The 26,102-nt window shown below is 42.6% G+C and overlaps 1 protein-coding gene across 1 annotated transcript in view; it reads left to right on the forward strand.

The window, feature by feature from the left end:
- Positions 1–8,803: 8,803 nt before the first annotated feature.
- Positions 8,804–26,102, forward strand: part of COL20A1 (collagen type XX alpha 1 chain) — a gene marked incomplete at its 3' end in the record, with an annotated part of 107,866 nt that continues 90,567 nt past the window's right edge. The window contains exons 1-6 of the mRNA XM_039342549.1: positions 8,804–8,818; positions 15,883–15,964; positions 19,249–19,359; positions 23,515–23,658; positions 24,662–24,715; positions 25,859–26,026. Coding sequence (XP_039198483.1) covers positions 8,804–8,818; positions 15,883–15,964; positions 19,249–19,359; positions 23,515–23,658; positions 24,662–24,715; positions 25,859–26,026 — 574 coding nt within the window. The remainder of the gene's footprint in view (positions 8,819–15,882; positions 15,965–19,248; positions 19,360–23,514; positions 23,659–24,661; positions 24,716–25,858; positions 26,027–26,102) is intronic.

Here is a 26,102-nt window from a genome sequence, read left to right on the forward strand (position 1 = left end):
TTCCATCACTGGAAGTTTTTAAGAAAAGTCCAGTTACTTGTCTGAATGGTATAGGTCCTCCTGCTTGAGCAGGGGGCTGGATTAGAAGATCTCCAAGGTTCCTTCCAGCTTTATTCTATTCTAAATATGAGTCAGCAGTGTGCTGCAGCTGCCAAAAAAGCCAACACAGTCCTAGGATGCCTTAATAGAGGGATAGAATCAAGATCATGTGAAGTGTTAGTATCCGTTTACAATGGCTTGATAAGACACACTTGGAATATTGCATCCAGTTTTGCTTGCCACGATGTAAAAAAGATGTTGAGACTCTAGAAAGAGTGCAGAGAAGAGCAACAAAGATGATTAGGAGACTGGAGGCTAAAACATACGAAGAACAGTTGCAGGAAATGGGTTTGTCTAGTCTAGTGAAAAGAAGGACTAGGGCAGTGATGGCGAACCTGTGGTACGGGTGCCAGAGGCGGCACTCAGAGCCCTCTCTGTAGGCACGCGCACCATCGCCCCAGTCCTAGGCCTTCAGCTGGGTTTTATAAAACCTTTTCACTTTAGGCCTCCGCCGCCGTGTGGGAAAAAAAAGCCGCCGTGTGGGAAAAAAAAAAGGTTAAATCAATCAGTCAATTTTAACTTCTCGCAGGGAAAAAAAGATCTTGAAAAGTTGGAATTGATTGTATTTTTTAGTCCTACCCAGTCTGCCGTTACCACCGCAGCCACGCCCACCCAGTGGGCCACACCCACCCAGCACCCAACAATGCATTAAGTAGGTTTTGGGTTGCAGTTTGGGCACTCGGTCTCTAAACGGTTCGCCATCAATGGACTAGGGGTTCCAATATCTCAGGGGCTGCCACAAAGAAGAGGGAGTCAAGCTCTTCTCCAAAGCACCTGAAAGCAAGACAAGAAGCAAGAATGGACACTAATCAAGGAGAGAAGCAACCTAGAACTAAAGAGAAATTTCCTAACCAGTGGAAGCACTTGCCTCCAGAAGTTGTGGTGCTCTAACACTGGAGAATTTTAAGCAGAGATTGGACAACCATTTGTCTGAATTGATACAGTGTTTCTAGCTTGAGCAGAGGGTTGGAGTAGAAGACCTCCAAAGTCCCTTCCAACTCTATTATTGTGTCAAGAGCTGACCTCCAACAACTTTTACAATTTACCCAAGTATTGTGAGGTCCTTGGTGCTCTTTGAGCTTGGTGGTTTTCTTGCAGACATTTCATGCTGGCACTGATGATATTGCCTAGTTTGGTAAAGAAATGTCTGCAAGAAAACCACCAAGCTCAAAGAGCACCAAGGACCTCACAATTTTCTTCTTCTCCTTCTCCTTCTCCTTCTCCTTCTCCTTCTCCTTCTTCTTCTTCTTCTTCTTTCTCCTCCTCCTCCTCCTCCTCCTTCCTTTCAGCGGAAACAAACGTGTCTTTTAAGAATCAATCAGGGCATGTCACTGTATGCCATTTGCCGTGATTTCATGTTGCTGCTATTTTTAGAGTGTCAAAAGAATGACACTTATTTTTTTTAGGCTCTTCAGTAGGAACTGGTGGATAGAAGATTAGGGAAGGGGGGGGGGATTGGCACGCGCGCGCGCGCGCGCGCACACACACACACACACACACACACACACATGTATCCATAAATACCATTCTCAATACATTCTTTGACTAAATCCTCTACTGTCTTTATCTGGATTTGTCTTCTTGGATGACCAGGAATAGAAAATTCCATCCAGCATTAACACAGCGATGCTGTCAACCACTTCCTGTCCTCTTGGATTCCGCTGAAATTTTCATGAAGGGCTTTTCAGAAAACCAAAAAGAGGGCTTTTTTAATTATTATTTTTTTTAAAAATCCTGGATTTCTTTAACTGGCAAATGAATCAGTTAGCCTCATCGCTTCCTGCTTTGAGAAAATGTCCCAGATAATCTCCTAAGTGACAGTCCTATGTTGTAAGCTGTTCAGAGATGTTGGACATGAGATGGGTGGCAAATATTTTTTATAAACAAGTAAATAAATTCCTACACGATGAAGGGAAAGCAAAACGCCACAAAGCAAAAACTTGAGCTGGTTTGACAACTTTTAACTTGGTTTTAACTTTTTTTTTCTTCCTGAGAGTACAAATTTCCTAATAATGCTGTGAGCTGTTAGCCACCATTTTTACTTTTTATGATTGCTGATGGAGCAAATTCAGAATTGAAATTGTGAAGACTGATGCCTATTATATTCATTTTAATTCTATTGTAGAATAGAATAGAATAGAATAGAATAAACAGATTGTAGAATAGAATAGAATAGAATAGAATAGAATAAACAGATTGTAGAATAGAATAGAATAGAATAGAATATGGAATGGAATGGAATGGAATAGAATAGAGTAAAATAGAGTAAAGTAAAGTAGAGTAAAATACAACACAACACAATACAATATAATAAATACTTTATTGGCCAAGTGTAATTAGACACACAAAGAATTTGTGTCCAGTACAGAACAACAGAGTAATAATCGTCATAATATGATACCAATAAGAAGTATGAAGTATCCTTTTATTGAGTTTTTGTTTTTCATTCCATCACCAATGAATTTGTTTGGTGTATTTTGATATCAGTTGTGCTCCACCATGAGTTTTTGGGGGACTGGCAGAGTATAGATATCACAGATAAATAGCAACCCGAAATATATTTTGCTGTGTTGGAAGGTTATGATCCATTTTTTTTTTACTTCTTTTGGGTTCCAAGAATCCAAAAAGGAGATTAAAGCTGCCTCTTGTGTTTTCATAGCTAACTTTGTGTTGGGAGACTACAGCAGAGTTTTCCCATTTCAGCAAATGTAAGATATGTAGACTTTAGCTCCCAAGATCCCCCAGCCAGCACTGGCTAGGAAATTCTGGGAGTTGAAGTTTACATATCTTCAAGTTCTGAGATTAAAAAATATTGAAAGCCTTTCTTAAACAGGAAATCAAGGCAACAAATGTTGTTGTGGTTTTTCAGGTGTTAAGTGAGCTCCTACTTTTCACAATGCCATGGACCACAGCACGCCAGCTCCCCCCCCAATCCACCACTGTCACCTAAAGTTTGCTGAAATTCATGTTCATTGCATCAATGACTTATCTAACCACCTGTCTAACCTGAAGGCAGGACAAGAATCAACAGATGGAAACTAATCAAGGAGAGAAGCAACCTAGAACAAAGGAACAAAATCCTGACAGTGAGAACAATTAACCAGTGGAACAACCTGCCTCCAGAAGTGGTGAATGCTCCAACACTGGAAGTTTTTAAGAAGAGACTGGAGGGCCATTTGTCCGAAACGGTATAGGGTTTCCTGCCTAAGCAGGAGGTTGGACTAGATGACCTCTGAGGACCCTTCCAACTCTGTTTTCTACTCTACTCTACTCTACTCTACTCTACTCTACTCTACTCTACTCTACTCTACTCCATTCTATTCTATCTTCCATTATTGTTCCATTATTGTTATTCTATTCTGTTCTGTTCTGTTCTGTTCTATTCTACTCTACTCTACTCTACTCTACTCTACTCTACTCTACTCTACTCTACTCTACTCTACTCTACTCTATATATTCTATTCTATTCTGTTCTGTTCTGTTCTGCTCTGCTCTGCTCTGCTCTGCTCTGCTCTACTCTACTCTACTCTATTCTATTCTATTCTCTGCTGTCCCTTTTCCATCTTCCCCAACGTCAGGGTCTTCTCCAAGGAGTCCTCTTTTCCCATTTGGTGGCCAAAGTATTTGAACTTCAGCTTCAGTCTCTGTCTTTCCAAAGAACAGTCAGGATTGATTTTTCTTTAGGATCAACTGATTTGATCTCCTTGCGGTCCAAGGGACACTCAAGAGACTTCTCCAGCACCACGATTCTTGCTATGATTAAAAACTTCCGTAGCCCCATGAAGTACTGCTGAAGCCGGAGAGAGAGAGATATCAGAAATATGGTGCTGCATCGTAAAAACTTAATATTCATGTTTATCAAGGAAGTAGATCTATAGTTAGAACACAACATGAAATCCTTGCTTGCTTAAGGAATAACCATATTACCTTGCAGTTTAAAATCCAAAGAGTTAATATTATTTTAATACAGGTTATTCCTCAACTTACGATCACTGTTGAGTCCAAAATTTCTGTTACTAAGAGAGAGAGTGAATTTTGCCCCCATTTTATGATCCCATTTTTTGCCACTGTTGTTAACTGAATCATTGCAGCTGTTCAGTTACCACATGATAATTTAGCTCTTCTGGATGTGTTCTTTCCGCACAGTAAGAAGAAGATCAACAAAGGCCAATAATCCTTAAAACAAATTTGATAATAGTCCCGTGGATTTGATTTTTGTGTTTGCATTTCATGATTCCCCATTAGGGAAATCTCTGCACCAGAAAAGCGGTGTAGGAGATAGCAATAGCACTTAGACTTGTAGACCGCTTGACAGTACTTTACAGCCCTCTCTAAGCGGATCAGCATATTAGCCCCAACAATCGGGATCCTCATTGTACTGACCTCGGAAGGATGGAAGGTTGAGTCAACCTTGAGCTGGTCAGGATCGAACTGCCGAACGGCTGGCAGCCGGCAGGAAGCAGAATTAGCCTGCAGTACTGCATTCTAACCACTGTGCCACCATGGCTCAAAGATGACCAGGCTGAGCCCAGAGCTGTGTGTGTCTTGAGTCCCTGCGTGCCCAGCCTCCTTGAATTCTGTTGACTCTTATCTCCCTCCAATTTGTTTGGACCATTAGTCATTCAGATCCTTGTAGAGAGCTTCAGCTTGTAGTAAACCTTTATATTAATTTGAACTGCCTGGATCTTCTGATTTCTCATGGATTATGATCGCTCAAAAGACAGGTTTCATATAATCTGTTCAAGACGTGTTACTGCTTGAGCTGGCCCGTCTGTCTGTCTGTCTGCCTGTCTGTCTGCTGCAGTCTGAAATCAACGTGGAGATTAGGCTGTCCCTTCACCTCTTTTGAAGCCCTAAGCAGTTCCACCAAGTGAGAAGAGCAATTGAAGTTAATTAGGTGATTTTTTTTATTTATTTAAAACAAGAAATATAGGCCTTTGTAGATCAACTTGGGTTGTCAGTCATGCTAAGGAATGTACAAGGTTTTGAGGCTGAAATGATATAAAACACCCATAAGCAGGAAACTAAGCAACTTTGGTGTAATGGTTAAAGATGCTGAGTTCAATTTATTTATTTGTTTGTTTGCTTGTTTCCTTCATTATTTTTATCGTTAATTCAAGGTGACGAACATACGTAATGCTCCTTCTATTTTCCCCCAACAACAGTCCTGTAAGGTGGGATGGGCTAAGAGACAGTGACTGGCCCAAAGACACCCAGCCTTCGTTTCTGCCTATAGCAGGACTAGAACTCACATTCTCCTGATGACTGGTCATCATGCCTAAAGCGGGAACTCATTGTTTCCTGGTGATTGGCCCAAAGTCACCCAGTCATCTTTCATGCCTAAGGCAAGACTACAACTCACCATCTCCTGGTGATTGGCCCAAAGTCGCTTTCATGCCTAAGGCGGGACTCGGACACCCAGTCTCCTGGTGATTGGCCCAAAGTCACCTAGCTGGCTTTCATGCCTAAGGCGGGACTAGAACGCCCAGCCTCCTGTTGATTCGCCAAAGTCACCCAGCTGGCTTTCATGCCTAAGGCGGGACCAGAACTCATAGTCTTCTGGTGATTGGCCCAAAGTCACCCAGCTGGCTTTCATGCCTAAGGCGGGACCAGAACTCATAGTCTTCTGGTGATTGGCCCAAAGTCACCCAGCTGGCTTTCATGCTTAAGACGCGACTAGAACGCCCAGCCTCCTGGTGATTGGCCCAAAGTCACCTAGCTGGCTTTCATGCCTAAGGCGGGACTAACCCGATTGTTCAGTGAATCTGGCTTCCCCATTGACTTTGCTTGTCAGAAGGTTGCAAAAGGGGATCACGTGACCCTGGATCACTGTAACCATCATAAGTATGATCTAGTTGCCAAGCATCTGAACTTGAATCACACGATCATGGAGATGCTATGGAAGTTGTAACCGTGAAAAATGGTTATAAGTCACTTTTTTCAATGCCATTGTAACTTTGAACGGTCACTAAACAGACTGTTGTAAGTCAAGGACTACCTGTAATCAGAGAAAACAGCTCCCTGGATGAAAACAGCTCTCTGCTACCTCTAATAATGACACAAATTCAGAAACATCACCAAGAGGAATTAAAAAGAGCTCCTCATGCAGTCTGAGAATACAGAAAGGCAGCAAAGCAGAAAAGCAAAGAAAAATGATTCTGTAACTGAAGTACTTCTGAAGACGCCATCCTGAGCAGGCGTCAACCGTTTCTTGAGTTTCTTAAATGCTGAAAGATTTTACCAAGTTATAAAATATAAGAAGTGGGAGAAATTGTCTTTTTTATATACTATTTTATTAATTTTCCAATTTTACATTTGCGTATTTATAAAGCAACGTGGTGACTGGGTTAATCAATAGTTCAATAACAAAATCTTTAGTGCAAATCTCAGGTTACAACATCAGATATTTGTTCTCTTTTTCTCTTAACATTTACTGTCTCGTATTCAAGCTAGTACATTTCTAATTATATCAACAATAAAAATTATGTAAAATTAATAACAGGATATGGATTGTTTATGAAGATTGAATGTAATTAAGATATGTATAAGCCAAAAATGTATTGATAAATGAGAAATTGTCTTTTCAATTTGTTATATTATAAAGGCAGTCCTGGACTTGACTTATGACCACAAGTGAGCCCCCAAATTTCTGTCACTAAGCAAGACAGATTTTAAGTGAATCTTGTCCCGTTTGATGACCTTTCTTTCCATAGAGGTTAAGTGAATCACCCAACCCTGTTTCAAACTATCTTGTCACCAGGCTCCTCTTTGTACAGATGGTCCTCGACTTACAACACAATTAAGCCCAATTTTTTTTGTTGGTAAGTGAGGCATTTGTTAAGTGAGTTTTGCCCCATTTTACAGCCTTTCTTGCCACAGTTGTTAAGCGAATCACTGAAATTGCTGCAATGGTCATAAGTGTGAAAAATGGTCATAGGTCACTTTTTTCAGTGCCGGCGTAACTTTGAATGGTCACTAAACGAACTGTTGTAAGTCGAGGACCATCTGTACCGCAAAAATCCAGACACCCCTAGAGAGCAGCAAACTGACAGTCTTCCGTGTCTCTTGCTGACCTCTAGTGGTCACTGGAAAAAATTGCAGCCCAGATCCTCACACAGTAAATGAGTCCAAGCCATGTATGCACAAACATCAATCTCAAAGGAGGAAAAATTGTGTTTTGTGTGTGTGAAAAATGGTCACAGGTCATTTGCAGCACGGTTGTAACTTTGAATGGTCACTAAATTTATGGCTGTAAGTCAATGGCTACCTGTACTAATGTTGTGAGGACAATCAACCAGCGGCACAGCTTTGCCTCCAGAAATTGTGGGCGCTCCATCACTGGAGATTTTCAAGAAGAGGCTAGAGTCTAGACAGTCACTTGTCTGAGATGGTATAGGTTTTCCTGTTTGAGCAGGGGGATGGACTAGAAGACCTCCAAGGTCCCTTCCAGCTCTATTCTATTCTATTCTATTCTATTCTATTCTATTCTATTCTATTCTATTCTATTCTATTCTATTCTATTCCATTCCATTCCATTCCATTCTATTCTATTCTATTCTATTCTATTCTATTCCATTCTATTCTATTCCATTCTATTCTATTCTATTCTACTCTACTCTACTCTACTCTGTTCCGTTCCGTTCCATTCCATTCTATATCCTATCCTATCCTATTCCATCCCAACCCACCATTATTCTATTCTATTCTATTCTATTCTATTCTATTCTATTCTATTCTATTCTATTCTATTCTATTCTATTCTATTCTATTCCATTCCATTCTATTCTATTCTATTCTATTCTATTCTATTCTATTCTATTCTATTCTACTCTACTCTACTCTACTCTGTTCCGTTCCGTTCCGTTCCATTCCATTCTATATCCTATCCTATCCTATTCCATCCCAACCCACCATTATTCTATTCTATTCTATTCTATTCTATTCTATTCTATTCTATTCTATTCTATTCCATTCCATTCCATTCCATTCTATTCTATTCCATTCTATTCTATTCTATTCTATTCTACTCTACTCTGTTCTGTTCCGTTCCGTTCCGTTCCATTCCATTCTATATCCTATCCTATCCTATTCCATCCCAACCCACCATTATTCTATTCTATTCTATTCTATTCTATTCTATTCTATTCTATTCTATTCTATTCTATTCTATTCTATTCTATTCTATTCTATTCTATTTCCTTTCATTCTATTCCATTCTATTCTATTCTATTCTATTCTATTCTATTCTATTCTATTCTATTCTATTCTATTCTATTCCTTTCAAAGGGATCCATAAAAACCAAGACTGTGAAACAGAAGAAACCACTGCTGATGTTAGAGTGGGGTCCAGAACCAATAAAGCTTAATAAAAGTTTTGCCGTGCTCTTGTGCTCAAAATACCCCGTTCTATGCATTGTTCAAGGGTGCCCCCTATAGTAATCATCACAAGATAACCGTCTTCGCCATAGGTTGATTCTTGAGTTTTAAAAAAACCCCACAAAACTCTCTCGGCTTCATCACCGCTCTGCAAAATTGACGTCTCACTTGGAAATCTCCCACCCCCACCCACCCAAAATTAAAAAAAAAAGAAAGAAAAGCAGAAAGGGAAAAAAAAAATCCTCTAAGAAAACAGAACAGTCCTTGGTTTCCTTCCTCAGATTTCAAGGATTGTGGCTCAGCTTCTTCGCACTCTCTCACCTCAAATATGCAGGAATACAAGGTCAGTGGCCAATTCTCTCTTCGCAATTTAAGGTTTTTGAAATTTGGCTTGGCGATGTGGCTTTCTGGGTCTGTGTGGGTATTTTTTTTTTTTCAGGATGCCTTGTCGATTTGGTTGGGATAGGATTAGAGTCGTGAACTCTTTTGACTCGCTGGCTTTTATCCCCGTAGGAGTGAAAGGATGGAGCTATAAAGCAAGGAAATTCATTTTTTTAAAATAATTTTTTATTTTTTCCAAACTCTCCCCCATACATATACCGTGATATTTATCAGATGTTAACATACATTCTTTTTACATTCATATATAAGATACTTTTAATAAAAAGAAATAAATACATACACATGACTTTTGGTGTTGCTCGCCCATTTCCCCTTTCATTGTATCCACACTCCTTCTTCTCTACCTTCTTTCTCCCTTTCTTCTCTTCCCTACTTCCCTCTTCTTCCTCTCTTCTTCTCTTTCCTTCACCACTTCTCCCCTCTTCTCTTCTCCTCCAATCTTCCTACTTCCTTCTCCCCTCCTTTACTCTTTTCTCTCTCCTCTCCTTTCTTCCCTCTCGTCCCTCTTCAGATACAATTCAGGGGTAATGTCCGAGCAACTCCTCTCTCCAAATTTCAGCAGGGAAATTCTTGATGGGAAAAGAATTATCTCCTTTGCTTGAAACGGGGCTGCAAACCTCCTGCAAAGCTTGTGATTTTTTATTATTATTATCGATCATCGCACAGTCAGCCAGATGTTCAGACTGGATTTGGCATTTTGTCTACCTATCGAGTCCTTACCCAGGACCTGGGATAGGCAGATGTGGATGTTTGATGGTATTACAGATATCGTCGCAGGATGGAAGCAGTTCCTAATAAGGACGCCTTTTGCAATTGACTAATAGCGAATTTGTCAATGCCAATGGTGTTCAAGTGGTGCTCCAGTTGTTTTGGGATTGCACCCAAGGAGCCTATGACTATTGGTACTACCCTTGCTTGCTTTTGCCACAGTCTTTCTATTTCTATTTGTAGGTCTTTGTATTTTGTTATCTTCTGCAGTTTTTTCTCGTCTATTCTGCTGTCTCCAGGCACTGCCACGTCCACTATCCAGAATTTTTTGTCTTTCTTATTGACAATTGTTAAGTCTGGGGTGTTGTTGTTGTTGTTATTATTATTATTATTATTATTATTATTATTATTATTATTATTATTATTATTATTACCAAGATGGTCAACGCACCTAATCTTATGGGGCTGTGGCCACAAGAAACTCTTAAAAGAGGTTTTTTTTTAAAAAAAAATCTTTTAATTTTTTGTACTGTTTTAATGGTTTTGACGGTTGTTATTGTTTTAAAACGTTTTCGAGATTTTAACTGTAACGTATGGGCTTGAATTGTGAGTGTGCTGTGTTGAGATGGGTGGCTATAGAAATCAAATAAGCAAATAATTAAGTAAGTAACCAAATCGTTAAATTAACTCTTAAGGCACGGAGGTTGTGCAAGTCCCCGTTTTATCAATCCTGGTGAGGGTTTCAAAATCTTTAAGGTACAGGTAGTCCTTGACTTAAGAATGGTTCGTTTAGTGACTGTTCAAAAATAACGGCACTGAAAAAAAGTGACTTAACGACTATTTTTCACACTTACGACCGTTGCAGCATCCCCCCCATGGTCACGTGATACAAATTCAGACTGATTCGTATTTATGATGGTTGCAATGTCCTGGGGTCATATGATCCTCTTTTGCAACCTTCTGACAAGCAAAGTCAATGGGGAAGCCAGATTCACTTAACAACCGTGTTACTAACTGAAGCAACTGCAGGGATTCCCTTAACAACTAATAATAATAAAAATAAAGTTGGAAGGGACCTTGGAGGTCATTGAGTCCAACCCTCTGCTCAGGCAGGAAACCTTATACCATTGCAGACAAATGGCTGTCCAGTCTCTTCTTAAAAACTTCCAGTGTTGGAGCATTCATCACTTCTGGAGGCAGGTTGTTTCACTGGTTAATTGTTCTAACTGTCAGGAAGTTTCTCCTTAGTTCTAGGTTGCTTCTCTCCTTGATTAGTTTCCATCCATTGCTTCTTGTCCTGCCTTCAGGTGCTTTGGAGGATAACTTGACTCCTTCTTCTTTGGGGCAGCCCCTGAGATATTGGAAGACTGCTATCATGTCCCCCCTCGTCCTTCTCTTCATTAGACTAGACATACCCAATTCCAACAACCGTTCCTCATATGTTTTAGCCTCCAGTCCCCTAATCATCTTTGTTGCTCTTCTCTGTACTCTTTCTAGAGTCTCAGCATCTTTTTTACATTGTGGTGACCAAAACTGGATGCAGTATTCCAAGTGTGGCCTTACCAAGGCATTGTAAAGTGGTATTAATACTTCACGAGATCTTGATTCTATCCCTCTGTTAATGCAGCCCAGCACTGAGTTGGCTTTTTTGGCAGCTGCAGCACACGGCTGGCTCATATTTAAGTGATTGTCCACTAGGACTCCGAGGTCCCTCTCACAGTTACTACTACTATTGAGCAAGATACCCCCTATACTATACCTGTACATTTGGGGTTTTTTTGCCTAAATGTAGAACCTTACTTTTTTCACCGTTGAATTTCATTTTGTTAGATAGCGCCCAGTGTTCAGATCTGGGCCAAGAAAGGTCATAAAATGGGGCAAAATTCGCTTAGCAAAGATCTTGCTTAGCAACTGAAGTTTTGAGCTCAATAGTGTTGTGTTCTTCATTCATTCAAGCATTTCTAATTCTTTATGATCCGATGGAGGTTTTGTTTGGCAGAGTTGTCTGCCAGTAATGGTTGCTTTGTGGTCTTGTAAGCCGCGGCTCGTATTATCAAAATATTCTGAAAGTTGCTCTGAATTTTGAGGTGGAAACTGGGAGGACAGAAAAATCCCCAGCTCTATTTAGATCAGACATGTCAAACACAAGGCCCGGGGGCCAGATGCGGCACGCAAAGTGGTTTCATGTGGCCCACGAAGCCATCCTGGAAACAGTGAGGCAATGGCCCCCGCTGCCTTGGCCCTGGCCCAGGCCGGCCGGGAGCCAATGTACAATTTTGTGGTGGCCATCTATGCTGAAACACATTCAGTCTTAGCTCCAAAAACCCCTCCCCTGCATGGCCTGAGAGGAACAGTGAGGCTCCTCCAGTGGACCATGCCTTGGCACTTGCTCCAGTCCCACCCCCTTCTGCCAGAGACCCTCAGATCTATCCCACTCCTGCCCAGGCCCCACAGGCCCCCTTGACGCGGTAGAGCTGGCCACATCCAGCCAGTAGGCCACACCCACTTCATCCACACCTACCCAGTAGGCGACACCCACCCTAGCCACACTCACCCGGCCCCCTGAGGGCAACCACAATGCTGATGCGGCCCTCAGTGAAATTGAGTTTGACACCCCTGATTTAGAGGATGAATAGGACGTGTTGACGTATGTGTGGCCATCTTTCTTAAAAGGTGCTGCTGTCCTTGAATGTGATTTAAGTGAATTAATATGGAGTGGGTTCTTTGCCAACTTCTTTCCATACTTGGCATCTTCCATAGATGGGAGCAATTTGAATTTCCTACCCAGGACAACTTAGGAGGGGGGGGGGGTCTGCAGGGGTGAAAAACCCAGGATCCTTTTGGATGTGAGTGCTTCCATGCATGTACAAAAGATTCAGAGCTTCAGTTGCGATGTTGCATCTCGCGTCTTGTGAATTATGACCGCCATCCACCCACAATGCCCCTGGAGGAACTTCTGGAGGAAGCTTGCTGAGATGGATCTAATCTGAGCATAGGTTCAGGCAATGGGTGGCGTTACAAAGCTAGGACACCATTGGTGGAGTGGGCTTTGGATATTTTTTTTTTAAATCAAAGTTGAAATTTGGGAAATTGCACGAAAAGGAATGTGTGGGGTTCCAAGAGCTCCAAGAAAAATCAACTTAATTGTCTGCTTTACCTTAGACCAGGGTAGGCAACCTTGGCTCTTTTATGACTCGTGGACTTCAACTCCCAGAATTCCTGAGCCAGCATGGCTCAGCATGGAAACCTCTCCTTTTTCCCTCAGCGTGGCTGGCTCAGGAATTCTGGGAGTTGAAGTCCACGAGTCATAAAAGAGCCAAGGTTGCCTATCCCTGCCCTATATCAGGGGTCCTCAACCGTGGCTCTTTTATGACTCGTGGACTTCAACTCCCAGAATTCCTGAGCCAGCATGGCTCAGCATGGAAACCTCTCCTTTTTCCCTCAGCGTGGCTGGCTCAGGAATTCTGGGAGTTGAAGTCCACGAGTCATAAAAGAGCCAAGGTTGCCTATCCCTGCCCTATATCAGGGGTCCTCAACCGTGGCTCTTTTATGACTCGTGGACTTCAACTCCCAGAATTCCTGAGCCAGCCACGCTGAGGGAAAAGGAAGAAGTGTCCAAGCTGAGCCATGCTGGCTCAGGAATTCTGGGAATTGGTCCATGAGTCATAAAAGAGCCAAGGTTGCCTACCCCTGGTCTAGCCTATCAAAGAGAAGGATTAGGGGAGATGGGATAGCCGTGTTCCAATATCTGAGGGGCTGCCAGAAAGAAGAGGGAGTCAAGCTATTCTCCAAAGCCCCTGAAGGCAGGACAAGAAGCAACAGAATGAAACTAATCAAGGAGAGAAGCAACCTAGAACTAAGGAGAAATTACTTGACAGTAAGAACAATCGATCAGTGAAATAGCTTACCTCTGAACATTGTGGGTGCTTCATCACTGGAGATTGTCAAGAAGAAATTGGACAGCCATTTGTCTAGAATGGTATAAGATCTCCTGCCTTGAGCTGGGGGTTGGACTAGAAGACCTCTGACGTCCCTTCCAGTCCTATGGTTTTATGTTTTATGCTTTCTCTCTCTCTCTCTAGAAGATATATAGGGGGAGAGATCTCTGGACAAATCCAGCCAGGCTCGGATTCCATGACATTTGAGAGGGATCAAATTAAGTCTGAAATTGCTGAGAAAGCAAATATTAGCTGCCTCTTGGGAGAAGCTAAATTGCAACCGATATTTATTAAATCTTTCTGACAGTCCTGGGGCAACGGTGTTAAGGAGTGAAGAAAGGCGAAAACGATGCTTGAGGGGCGACGTTTTTCTACACAACTATTTCAAACGTTTTGATAATCCCACCCCAGACCCTCCCTGCCATTCATGCCCCATCACACATGGCAGATCCAGCTCAGGCTGGATCAAGACACCTGCAGAATCTCCTTTGAGAATTGGCAGCTTGCTCTGATCTCTTAAGTCCTGTGTCAGCTGCCTGGCCAGATGAAAATTCTTTCTGTTTGAACTGATAACCTCTCCCTTTCTTGAAAGCACCAGAGGGAAACGATTTGGCAGCCCCTCTCTTTCTGCCCAGCCCACCTGACAGCGTTGTTGTTGTGGGGAAAATAGAAAGAGGAAGGAAAGAAGGAAAGGAGATGGGAGAAGGAAGGAAGGAAGGAAGGAAGGAATAAAGGAGGGAAGGAAGGGGGAAAGAAAGAAGGAAGATGGTAGAAGGAAGGGAGGGAAGGAAGGGGGAAAGAAGGAAGGGAGGAGATGGGAGAAGGAAGGAAGGAAGGAAGGAAGGAAGGAAGGAAGGAAGGAAGGGGGAAAGAAGGAAGGAAGGAAATGGGAGAAGGAAGGGAGGAAGGAGGGAGGGAAGGGGGAAAGAAGGAAGGAAGATGAGAGAAGGAAGGGAGGGAGGAAGGAAGGAAGGGAATGAAGGGGGAAAGAAGGAAGGAGATGGGAGAAGGAAGGAAGGAAGGAAGGAAGGAGGAAAGAAGGAAGGAAGAGATGGGAGAAGGAAGGAAGAAAGGGAGGGAAGAAAGATGGGAGAAGGAAGGGAGGGAGGGAGGGAGGAAGGGAGGTCAGAAAGGAAGAGGGAAAGAAGGAAAGGAGATGGGAGAAGGAAGGAAGGAAGGAATAAAGGAGGGAAGGAAGGGGGAAAGAAGGAAGGAAGGAGATGGGAGAAGGAAGGAAGGGGGAAAGAAGGAAGCAAGGAGATGGGAGAAGGAAGGGAGGAAGGAGGGAGGGAAGGGGGAAAGAAGGAAGGAAGATGAGAGAAGGAAGGGAGGGAGGAAGGAAGGAAGGGAATGAAGGGGGAAAGAAGGAAGGAGATGGGAGAAGGAAGGAAGGAAGGAAGGGGGAAAGAAGGAAGGAAGGAGATAGGAGAAGGAAGGAAGAAAGGGAGGGAAGGAAGATGGGAGAAGGAAGGGAGGGAGGGAGGAAGGGAGGTCAGAAAGGAAGAGGGAAAGAAGGAAGGAGATGGGAGAAGGAAGGAAGGGAGGGAGGGAGGGAGGGAAGGAAGGAAGGAAGGAAGGAAGGAAGGAAGGAAGGAAGGAAGGAAGGAAGGAAGGAAGGAAGGAAGGAAGGCTGATATGTTGGCTGCTTTGAGTTTATAAAAATGGTAACCACCACAGCATATAAATAAATCAAAATAATTAAATTAAAAATGAAAGCCGGCTGGGTGGTTCCACCTTAGGCATAAAAGTTAGCTGGGTGATTTTCGGTCAGTCACTCATTCTCAGCCCAGCCTACCTCACAGGGTTGTTGTGGGGAAAACAGGAGGAAGAAGGTGTACTGGACAGGTTGGCTGCCTTGAGTTATTTGTAAAGTAATAAAGGTGGGACACAAACAAGCACACAGAATCCTTTGCGTTTGTAGCTTCTCTTCTAATGGAAAGAAGATTGCAAGATGGGGACTAGCTGGGCCAGCCTGATCCAGGGCTGCCCCCTTTTATGTGTACCTGCAAAGAGGCGGGGCCTTGTGCACATCCAAAGGGGCATGAAAATATACCTGTCGGAGGGAAACTGGGCAGTTAAGAATGTCAGGAGTGTAATTCAGGGCTCCAATTCAAGTCAGGGTTGCACAAGAACAAATAAAAATGAAACTCAGAGGAAAGGAGACTTATTTATTCCCCAAAGCAAAGAGATTTATCCATGGGGGCAGCTACAAAGAAAAGGTGTACACAGAGTTTGTTTTATAGCCTTCGTCATTCTGATCCTCTCCCTTCCCTTGACCTCTGTGGCCTCTACAGATCCCAGGGGGCAAAATACTCCTTTAAGTTTGCTCTAACTAAATGCCCATTTTCTATTTATGCAGGTTGTCCCGCTGGGCCAGAATTATTTTTGGATTTCTTTCCTGGTGCTTGCAAGTTTTATCACCTTAGAGGTGTGTGCTCAAGGTAAGGAGCTCTCCCAACTTCCTGACTGAAAGTCGAACGTTGCAACAATGATAAATGGACGTGTTTGTCCAGAAGTGGGTTTGGATCGTCTCTCTGTGTCTCGTTCTTGAGTATGGTACCGTGTTGTCTCAATTGTCATGCGATATGATGATTTTAGAGTTGTGAATCTTCGCTCAAAATGGGCAGCAAACAAGGGTATGTGAAAATGTGGCATGCAGCCTTGGTAGAGAGGATTCCAGGTTAATTTAAGCTTAATTTAAAGTTATTTAAGTTTATTCAAGGCTCAGCAACAGCTGGAGTTTTTGAACAAGCGTGCTCTTCATTAAAAAAAAAATGGGTCCAGGATTATAAAAAACTTATTTGCTCCATCATCCAGTTTTATAATTTTGGGAATTGTGAACTACAGTAATTGGGTAGAGTTTCCCCATCTTCCCCCCCCACCCCCCATGTTGTGTGTTGATGGATTATACGTTTACAGCTGCTTTTAATTAATTATGGTGTGGGGTGGGGGATGCAGCAAATGAGCATTGGGGCACCAATCCTTGTCCCATTATAGAAGCCTGACCTGGAGGGGAAAACATTCTGATTGTTCTCACTGTTATTTTGCCTGACTATTTGGCCCATTTCTTTATTTAGTGATGGATGTAAAGGAAAAGGATGCAGACCATTATTTGTCCCTGTACTCAATTCTCTACATATGTATGTGTATTTCTCCTTCTGCTTATATTAGTGGTTTTCTCTACTATAATCTGTGATTCTTTCTTTCTTTCTTTCTTTCTTTCTTTCTTTCTTTCTTTCTTTCTTTCTTTCTTTCTTTCTTTCTTTCTTTCTTTCTTCCTTCCTTCCTTCCTCTCTCTCTCTCTCTCTCTTTCTTTCTACCTACCTACCTACCTACCTACCTACCTACCTACCTACCTACCTACCTACCTACCTACTTACCTACCTTGACTCTCTATCTATCTATCTATCTATCTGTCTGTCTGTCTGTCTGTCTGCCTGCCTGCCTGCCTGCCTGCCTGCCTATCTATCTATCTATCTATCTATCTATCTATCTATCTATCTATCTATCTATCTATCTATCTATCTACCTACCTACCTACCTACCTACCTACCTACCTACCTACCTACCTACCTACCTATCTTTAAGGCAGCACATTGCCGGCTCATACTTAAGTGGTGGTTTTCTAGATCCCTCTTACAGTTGCTACTACTGAATCCTGGTACCACCAGATACTACCTGGAATATTAACAAATAATAGAGAGATTTTGCTGAGAAATCCTCCTCCTCCTCCTCCTCACAAACAGGTCTGGATGTGCAGATCATCTTTTTATTTAGGAGGAACGTTCAACCAAGTCCCACCTAAAATCTAATGTAGCACAGTGTGGACAAGGCAAGGGCTACATCTTTGAGAGGGAAAAAGAGGAAAAAAAATAAATTCCAATGTACATTTCTCTGAGTGCCTTGTACTCTTTTCACCCCTACTATACCTATTAGGGGATCTTTTCTTACTATCGCAGTCAGAAAACCAGGAAAAATAATAATAATAGTAATGATGATGATGATGGAAGGGACCTTGGAGGTCATCTAGTCCAACCCCCTGCTCAGGCAGGAAACCCTATACCATTTCAGACAAATGGCTGTCTGGCCTCTTCTTAAAAATGTCCAATGTTGGAGCATTCATACCATATGATGAAAACACCTACCAAGAATGGACTTTTCGATGGGATACAGCCTATTTTAATTCCAACGCTCGGATTAATTAAAAGCTCAAATTTGGCATTCAGCCGTCAACATTCTTGTCAGGCTGTTGTGTGGCTCCTAGAGCGACCACCAAGATCTGGGATGGAGAAGAAGAGCTGAAAACAACTTCTGGCTTTATTAGCCCAATAATCCTGTCTTTGTCTCCGTGCCTTGGCCCCATGAAAAAGCCTGCCTGTTTGTGTATGTCGTCCTTCACAATCGAAGCTTCGCTCTCCAGCTTTGCTTGGTTAAAGCTGCCTCTGAATCCCCGCATTGTTTTCCCATGCAACATAATTTCCTTCCAGGAAGCTAGAAGACTATCTCCCAAAGGTTAAAGGTCACAGATGTGGAAGGGACTGTGGTCCTTTGGAGCCATTGTTGGACTCTGACGGTTGGGTCACCCTGATTGCATTTCAGGGATGACATTTCTGACATTTGGTGGCTGTGTTGTTCACTGAGGCTGGCGGTTAATGACTTGGGTCTTGCAAGTGGGCAGCCCATAAATAGTCAAGAGGAAAGCACGATCCTTCAATCAGAATAAAACAAAACAAAGTCCTTTCTCTTCCACTTTTCTCCACATCTTTCTTTCTCTTCGTTGAACTTTGGGTTGTAAGCTCCTCCAGACAGGACCAATCTCTTTCTGCTCAGTAAAGCAGCAAGGACATTCATTTTTTGGTAACCAGCTAGGTATGTGTAACTCCATGGTGGCAAACCTATGGCACGGGTGCCAGAGGCGGCACTCAGAGCCCTCTCTGTGGGCACACACGCCGTCGCCCCAGTCCTAGGCCTTCAGCTGGGTTTCATAAAACCTTTTCACTTTAGGCCTCCACCGCCGTGTGCAAAAAAAAAGAAGGTTCAATCAATCAATCAATTTCAACTTCTCGCCGGAAAAAAAATCTCACAAAGTTGGAATTGATTGATCGAACTTTTTAGTCCCACCCAGTCTGCCATTACCAGCACAGCCACGCCCACCCAATGGGCCACGCCCACTCAACGGGCCACACCCACCCAATGGGCCACGCACACCCGGCACCTGACGATATATAAGTGGGTTTTGGGTTACAGTTTGGGCACTTGGTCTCTAAAAGGTTCGCCATCACTGATATAGGATCTCCTGCTTGAGCAGGGAGTTGGACTAGAGGACCTCAAAGGTCCCTTCCAGCTTCTATTCTATTCTATTCTATTCTATTCTATTCTATTCTATTCTATTCTATTCTATTCTCTATTCTGTTCTGTTCTTTCTACAATCTATTCTGTTCTATTCTATTCTGTTCTGTTCTATATTCTATTCTGTTCTACTCTGTTCTATTCTATTCTATTCTGTTCTGTTTTATTCTACAATCTATTCTGTTCTGTTCTGTTCTGTTATGCTCTGTTCTATTCTATTCTATTCTATTCTATTCTATTCTATTCTATTCTATTCTATTCCACTCCGTTCTGTTCTGTTCCATTCCGTTCCGTTCCATTCCATTCTGCCATCCCACCAAAAAATCCATCCATGTTTTCTGCTTCCACTTGTAAAGCTAATGCTGGTTCTCTGCAGGGTCAAACCGCCTGAAGCTGACGGTCCTTTCGGAAGACAGATTACAAATGAAGTGGAAGGAATCCGAAGGAAACACCAATGGCTACAAAGTTCGTGTAAAGCCAATGGCAGGTATATACGAAAGAAATCCAGCTGAGCTTCTTCCAGAAATATACCAATCTGAAGGGGATTCATGTCACTGGTTTGTAACAAATAAAAATAATCTTCAGCTTACAACTATTCTTTTAGTGACTGTTCGAAGTTATAACAGCATGGAAAAATGTGTCTTATCGCCGTTTTTCATACTTACGATTGTCATGGCATTGCCCCGGTCATGTGAACAAAATTGGCAATTGGCTCATATTCATGACCGTTGCGATAGGTCATAAACTAGGGCCAAATTCACTTAGCCACCGTCTCGCTTAGCAGCAGAAATTTTGGGCTCAGCTGTGGTCGTAAATCGAGGACTACCTCTTTGATCTGAATAGATTCTCTAGGCCTGGATCCAGTTCCGGATCTCCGTCTTCTTATTTATTTATTTAAAGGATCCAAGTTGTCCTTGGTGACTCTCTTGCTTTAATCTAGTTCAGTGTTTCTCAAACTTGGTCCCTTTAAGACCTTTGGACTTCAACTCCCAGAATTCCTCAGCCCCCATAGCTGGTTGGGAGTTGAAGTCCACTATCTTAAAGTCACTAAGGTGGAGAGATACTAAAGCAGTTGCTGGTGAATCACGCTCAAGGATGCTAGCATAGATAGAAGCCAAGCCAATTATTATCTGACTTCCGATTTTAGATTTATTTCTCGTGTGGTCCAAAACTGAAAGTGCGGGACTAGGAGTGTTAAGGCCTAGGTTCTAGATCAGTGGTTCTCAACTTTTTTAATGCCGCGACCCCCAACCGGTTGTAAGTCGAGGACTACCCAACCAGTCGTAAGTCGAGGACTACCCAACTGGTCGTAAGTCGAGGACTTTCCCTGCCCGGGAGCACTGCGCATGCGTGGTGCCGCCTCCTGCACTGACCGAGGTGTAGCTGGCAAGTGGCAGAGACGGAGCAGGCCGACCACCGGCTGGGCCACCAGCTGGCCCAGCCCAAGGGAGGTAAGGCACCCGCCAGGCCCCACGCGCGCCAGCAACCCTCCCTGTGCCCACCAGCCTCCCACCTCCCACCCCTGGCCCTCTTTTACTTACATTTTTAGTAGTTGCTCAGCAGGGAGGGGTGGAAACTTCCAGACAGCTCACCTTCGTTGCAGACAACTTGCAACACCGTTTGCAGAATGGAATTTTTGGCGGGCTCAGCAGGGTAGAGACAGGCTGGACAATTCCTATTGGCTTTCAAAAGCCAATAGAATAAAAGGGAATAGCACAGCTAAGGAAAAGGGGGAAAAAATGGCGGACTGCGTTGTTTGGCGACCCCCGTGAAATGGTCATTTGATCCCAAATGGGGTTGCGACCCCTAGGTTGAGAACCGCTGTTCTAGATCTCCTTCAACCAGGGAAGCTTCTTGGTGGGACTTTGAGCCAATCCTTCCTCCTCAGCCGAAAAACCAGGGTGACACCCACACAAAAGAGGCAAGGCTTGGGTAGCACCAAAACCACAGCCTCACCCCTTTCTTTCCTGTATGCACTAAAGGGGTGGAGCTTCCATTGCAATGTTCCACCTACCATCCTCTGCTTAAAGAGAACCGTGCGTTTTTCAGCCTTGGCAACTTGAAGAAGGGTGGACTTCAACTCCCAGAATTCCCCAACCATCTGTGGAATTCTGGGAGTTGAAGTTCAACCATCTTAAAACTGCTACAGTTGGGAAACACCGTCAAAGGACATACAAAATACCTAAGGGAATGAGAGGAATAGACACAAAGTTTTTTTTAAAATTGCACAATTATCCAGCAATGAAAATCTGATTTTAAAGAATGAACAGCTAGATAAGTGAATATTTATAACAATAAGGTGACCAACCGTCCTCCTTTAGGAAGGACAGTCCTCCTTTTGTAAGTTCTGTCCTCCCTCAAAAAGTGTCCTCCTTCATGTCCTCCTTTTTGATATTTGAAGACTAATCTGCAGGACTTTTTTTTCCCTCATAGAACGCTCAGAACGGTGTTCCGGCACCTTTTTTTGATGGTTTTTTTTTCAACTTTTGCATGAACTGTGCTACTCCCCCTATTGGCTTTCGAAAGCCAATAGGAATTGTTGCTGAGCACGCCAAAACACCCAGCTGGCAAACTTTGCACATGCAAGTTGTCTGTATTATTGTTGCAATGGATAAAATGTTTCTTTTATTTACAATATTTTTTCTTCAATTTATTTGTGTCCTCTTTTTTATTGTAAAAAAGTTGGTCACCTTAATAACAAAACACTTTTCTTGTGGCCATCTTTATTTAAAAAAAAAACGTTGAACTTCCTTTTAGAATAAAATTAGCATTCATAGTTAAATTCTCATTTCAGATCTCTGATTCCACATCTGACCTTCGATAAATCTAAACAGACTGTTATCTCTTTTTATCTTTAATTCAGATACATTTGGAAAATATGCAGAGATATCATTCTGGATTCTTAAGCCAATTACAGATGTGCAAAATCAGATCTAAACCTACTCTGGTTATGTCCCTGAGGGTGGCTGTAGCTTTCCTATGAAGCAGATTCGATGTGAAATTTAATTCTAGTTGGTTAACCAACCAATAACACATTAGGAACTGACAAAGCAGTGAAAGGCCCTCATAGTTTACACACAAAGCTGAATTATACAAGGAGAATGAAGACAGAGTATGCCTCTATTTAATTTAATTCTAAGTCAAATGGTCACCAGATTTAATTTTAGACTAGCTACAGAGTTTCTGGAACAGGCAAGTCTCACATCCCATCCCATTTTTCTTATAATTTGCCGATTTGCAATTGTTTGGAAAACTTGTTCTCTCTGAATCTATAAACTAGGAAAGCAGTAATTGTTCTCAGTGACATAGAAATATTGAAGGAAGATTGTATAGATACGAGATAGATTCATAGCGGGAAGAGAGACATTTTAGTCTATGACAAGCAAAAATCAGAAGGAATCTAGAACAACCTAGAACAAAAGAGAAATTTCCTGACAGTGAGAACAATTAATCAGTGGAATTGCTTGCCTCAGGAAATTGTGGAAATTTTCAAGAAGAGACAGGACAGCCATTTGTCTGAAATGGTATAGGGTCTCCTGCTTGAGCAGGGGGTTGGACTAGAAGACCTTCAAAGTCCCTTCCATGTTATTCTATGTTCTATCTACTCCAATTGACAAATTGTATTAAATGGCATAGACTTTAACGAGCTCATGGACGCTTATGCCTTTTAATAAAATTATTTAGTCAGAAAATATGATACAGTACTAGTTTGGGATGGATTCATGGTGTCTACGGGTTGTCCACACTTAACCAACAGTGGCTTAGCAACTGTTTGAAGTTATAATAGACATCCAAAACATACTTACAGCCTGATTCTGGGGTTCCGATGGTGGCACACAGACACACACACATGGGCACACACACAAACCCTGTGTGATTGCATTTTGGCACTTGGCCACCAGTTTGCTTTGACAGCCAGTTGCCCCATTCCGTGATCACATGAAATAATTTACATGAAAGGAGGGAAGGAGGGCAGTGTGATCTTTTACAATGGCTGGTTGTGTGTATGTGTGTTTGTGTGAGTGTGTGTGTGTATATGTGTATGTGTGTGCTTGCTTTACCGGCTGTAAAGTACCCATTCTGTCTCCATTGTAAATCCAAGTGGTCGTTAAGCAACTGCTAGTAAGTCGAGGACTTTGATCTGAGGCCCTGACATGTAAAGTACTGTTTTGCAAATTCCTGATGGATGTTTGAGCTACTGCTAGGGCAGTGATGGCGAACCTTTAGAGACCGAGTGCCCAAACTGCAACCCAAAACCCACTTATGCATCGTCGGGTGCCAGGCGGGCATGGCCTATTGGATGGGCGTGGCCCATTGGGTGGGCGTGTCTGGGGTGGTAATAGCAGACTGGGTGGGACTAAAAAGTTCAATCAATTCCAACTTTGCAAGATCTTTTTCTTTCCCGCGAGAAGTTGAAATTTATTGATTGATTGAACCTTTTTTTTTTTACACATGGCAGTGGAGGCCTAAAGCAAAAAGGTTTTATAAAACCCAACTGAAGGCCTAGGATTGGGGCGATGGCGCACGTGCCCACAGAGCGGGCTCTGCATGCCACCTGTGGCACCCATGCCATAGGTTCGCCACCATGGTGCTAGGGTCTTGGTGACCTTGTTTTCTTGTTCCTGTCCTCCACCTATTGTAGGTGACCCTGAACAGGAAGTGATGTTGAAAACCAAGATGGCAAAAGCAACTGTGGGTGGGCTGAGTCCCACCAAAGAATACACTCTGCAGATCTACATCCTTAATGGCTCCCAGGAGGCCCTCTTTGTCAAGAGGAAATTTGTGAGTAAGTGCGGTTTCTGCTTCCTTCTGGTACGTGTAGTTTACTGTTGGCCTGGCTGGCTTTGTAGGTGTTCAGGGCTTGCTATGGGGTCCTTGGTGCAATCTGAGCTTGGTTGTTTTCTTGCAGACATTTCATTACCCAACTATGTAACATCATCAGTGGTAGAAGGGAGTTGGGGAGAAGGAGGAGGAGGATTGTGCAGACCTTGATGTGATCTGAACGAAGTTGTTTTCTTCTAGATGTTTCATTATCCAACTAGGTAACATCATCAGTGCTAGAAAGCAGTAGTGTTTGTAGGGAGGAGGAGGAGGATGAGGAGGGTTGTGTGGACCTTAATGTGATCTGAGCTTAGTTGTTTTCTTGCAGATGTTTCATTACCCAACTAGGTAACATCATCAGTGCTGGAAGGGAGTGGGATTGGATTAACCCTGTTCATATACTAACTAAAGCAGTGGTTCTCAACCTTTTTAATGCCGCGACCCCCAACCGGTCGTAAGTCGAGGACTACTCAACCGGTCGTAAGTCAAGGACTTCTCAACTGTGCAGCACCGTTTGCAGAATGGGACTTTTGGCAGGCTCAGCAGGGCAGAGACAGCCTGGACAATTCCTATTGGCTTTTGAAAGCCAATAGAATTAGACTCTATTCAAGAGAGTCTATTCTATTGGCTTTCAAAAGCCAATAGAATAAAAGGGAGTAGCACAGCTAAGGAACAGGGGGAAAAAATGGCAGACTGCGTTGTTTGGCGACCCCCGTGAAATGGTCGTTCGACCCCAAATGGGGTCCCGACCCACAGGTTGAGAACCACTGAATTAGAGGTTTGCTCTGTCAGTGTTGGTTGGGATGTTCTTGCTGATTCCTTGATCAGGCTGTTGTTTATTGTTTGTTTGTTTGTCAATAAACTGCCAAGAACACTCCCACCAACACTGACAGGGTAAGTCAGGACATCCACCTGATCTGCTTGATCTCTGGACTGTCTCCATTTTCATCTCATTTTGGCTGTTACAGTCGAAGAACTGAAAAACCAGTCCCAGGCCAGAAGCCACAGGAAGCACCCCACCAGTATGCCGGAGAAGGGAGGAATCCTCGCAGTTGAAGCCACTTCACCCACACTGGATGTAACTTCAACTTTGATAGGTACGAGCAGGAGTCACGGGAGGGGGCATATGGGAAAGAGGGTTGAGCTCATGAAGATAAAGAACCGTTTCCTATTCAGCCCCATTCCTTAAAAAAAATTTTTTTTTTTATTGAGTCTTATAGGGTTGGGGATAGAATAGGATCAGGATAAGGATTAAGGTTTAAAGTGGGGTTGGGATTAGGATTGGTGATCAAGTAGAGTTTCCTGTTTCCTGTTAGAGTTATAACAGTTGAGCAGTAGAGCACATGGTGACTGTACCCTTTGTTTGCTCTGTGGTGCTATATATAAACAGAATTTCTAACAATAGTATGTATGGAGAAGATGGATAGAATATGTTCAGAAGAAGTATGGAACTACAAAGTTTCATTTATTTTATGAGTAATAAATTTGTTTATAAACTTATGATGTTAAAGTTTGAAGAGAGTTAAGGGTTAGTATGATTTTGGTTTTTGTATAATTAGTAAACTTAAATAGATTATGTTTAGTATATTTGTATAACCCTGTACTTAGCTCTGGGAAGTCAGGGGGGGAGGGGGGTGGGGGAAGGATGGGTTGAAATTTTAGTAATTCAGATAAGTAGAAATAGTTTTTATTGTATATAATATTGAGGTTTCAATTTGGAGAGAGGAATTGCTTGGGCATTTCCCCCGGACTGCATCCGGAGTGAGAGGATAGAAGAAGGTGAGAAGTAAGTAGGAAGGTGGAGGAGAGGGGATGAGGGAGAAAGAGAAAGAAGAGGGAAAGAGGCAAGTTGGTTAGAGGGTGGATGCGGTTTGGGGGGAAATGGGTGAGCAATACTGAAAATGGTGTGTATTAATTTGTTTTATTTTTTATCTGAAGTATTTTTAAGATTGTATTGTATTGCAAAATTGAAAATAAAAATTTTTTACAAAAAAAAAAAAAAAGAATTTCTAACAATAAATACTCCTGCCTTGAGAAGGTAGTGGACTAGAAGACCTCTGATGTCCGTTCCATCCTAATGATTCCATGATTCTAAGGCTGAATCTCTTTGAATGAACACGTAGATTCAAGATTAATGTTCCTTCTCTTGATGATCTAAAATATAGGAAAAGTTGAGCCAGGGAAGAAAAGGCAAAACACTCCTCTTTTGAAGCCAGATGATTATATGCTCAACGCCGAGCCAACATTGACACTGTCAACCTTGCCAAGTGTAATAGAGTTTGAAGAGGATTTTCTGGCCCGAAGGAAAACGAGCAGCGACAGCTTCAGGAAAGGTGAGATATCTTTCGCAGAGACACTGTTAGCACCACTCTTTCTGCAAAGTTTCACAGCCTCTGTTGGCTGCTTGGT

Source organism: Crotalus tigris, unplaced genomic scaffold, assembly GCF_016545835.1.
Source record: "Crotalus tigris isolate CLP2741 ecotype Arizona unplaced genomic scaffold, ASM1654583v1 scf7180000017794.702064, whole genome shotgun sequence".
NCBI classification, from domain to species: Eukaryota; Metazoa; Chordata; class Lepidosauria; order Squamata; family Viperidae; genus Crotalus; species Crotalus tigris.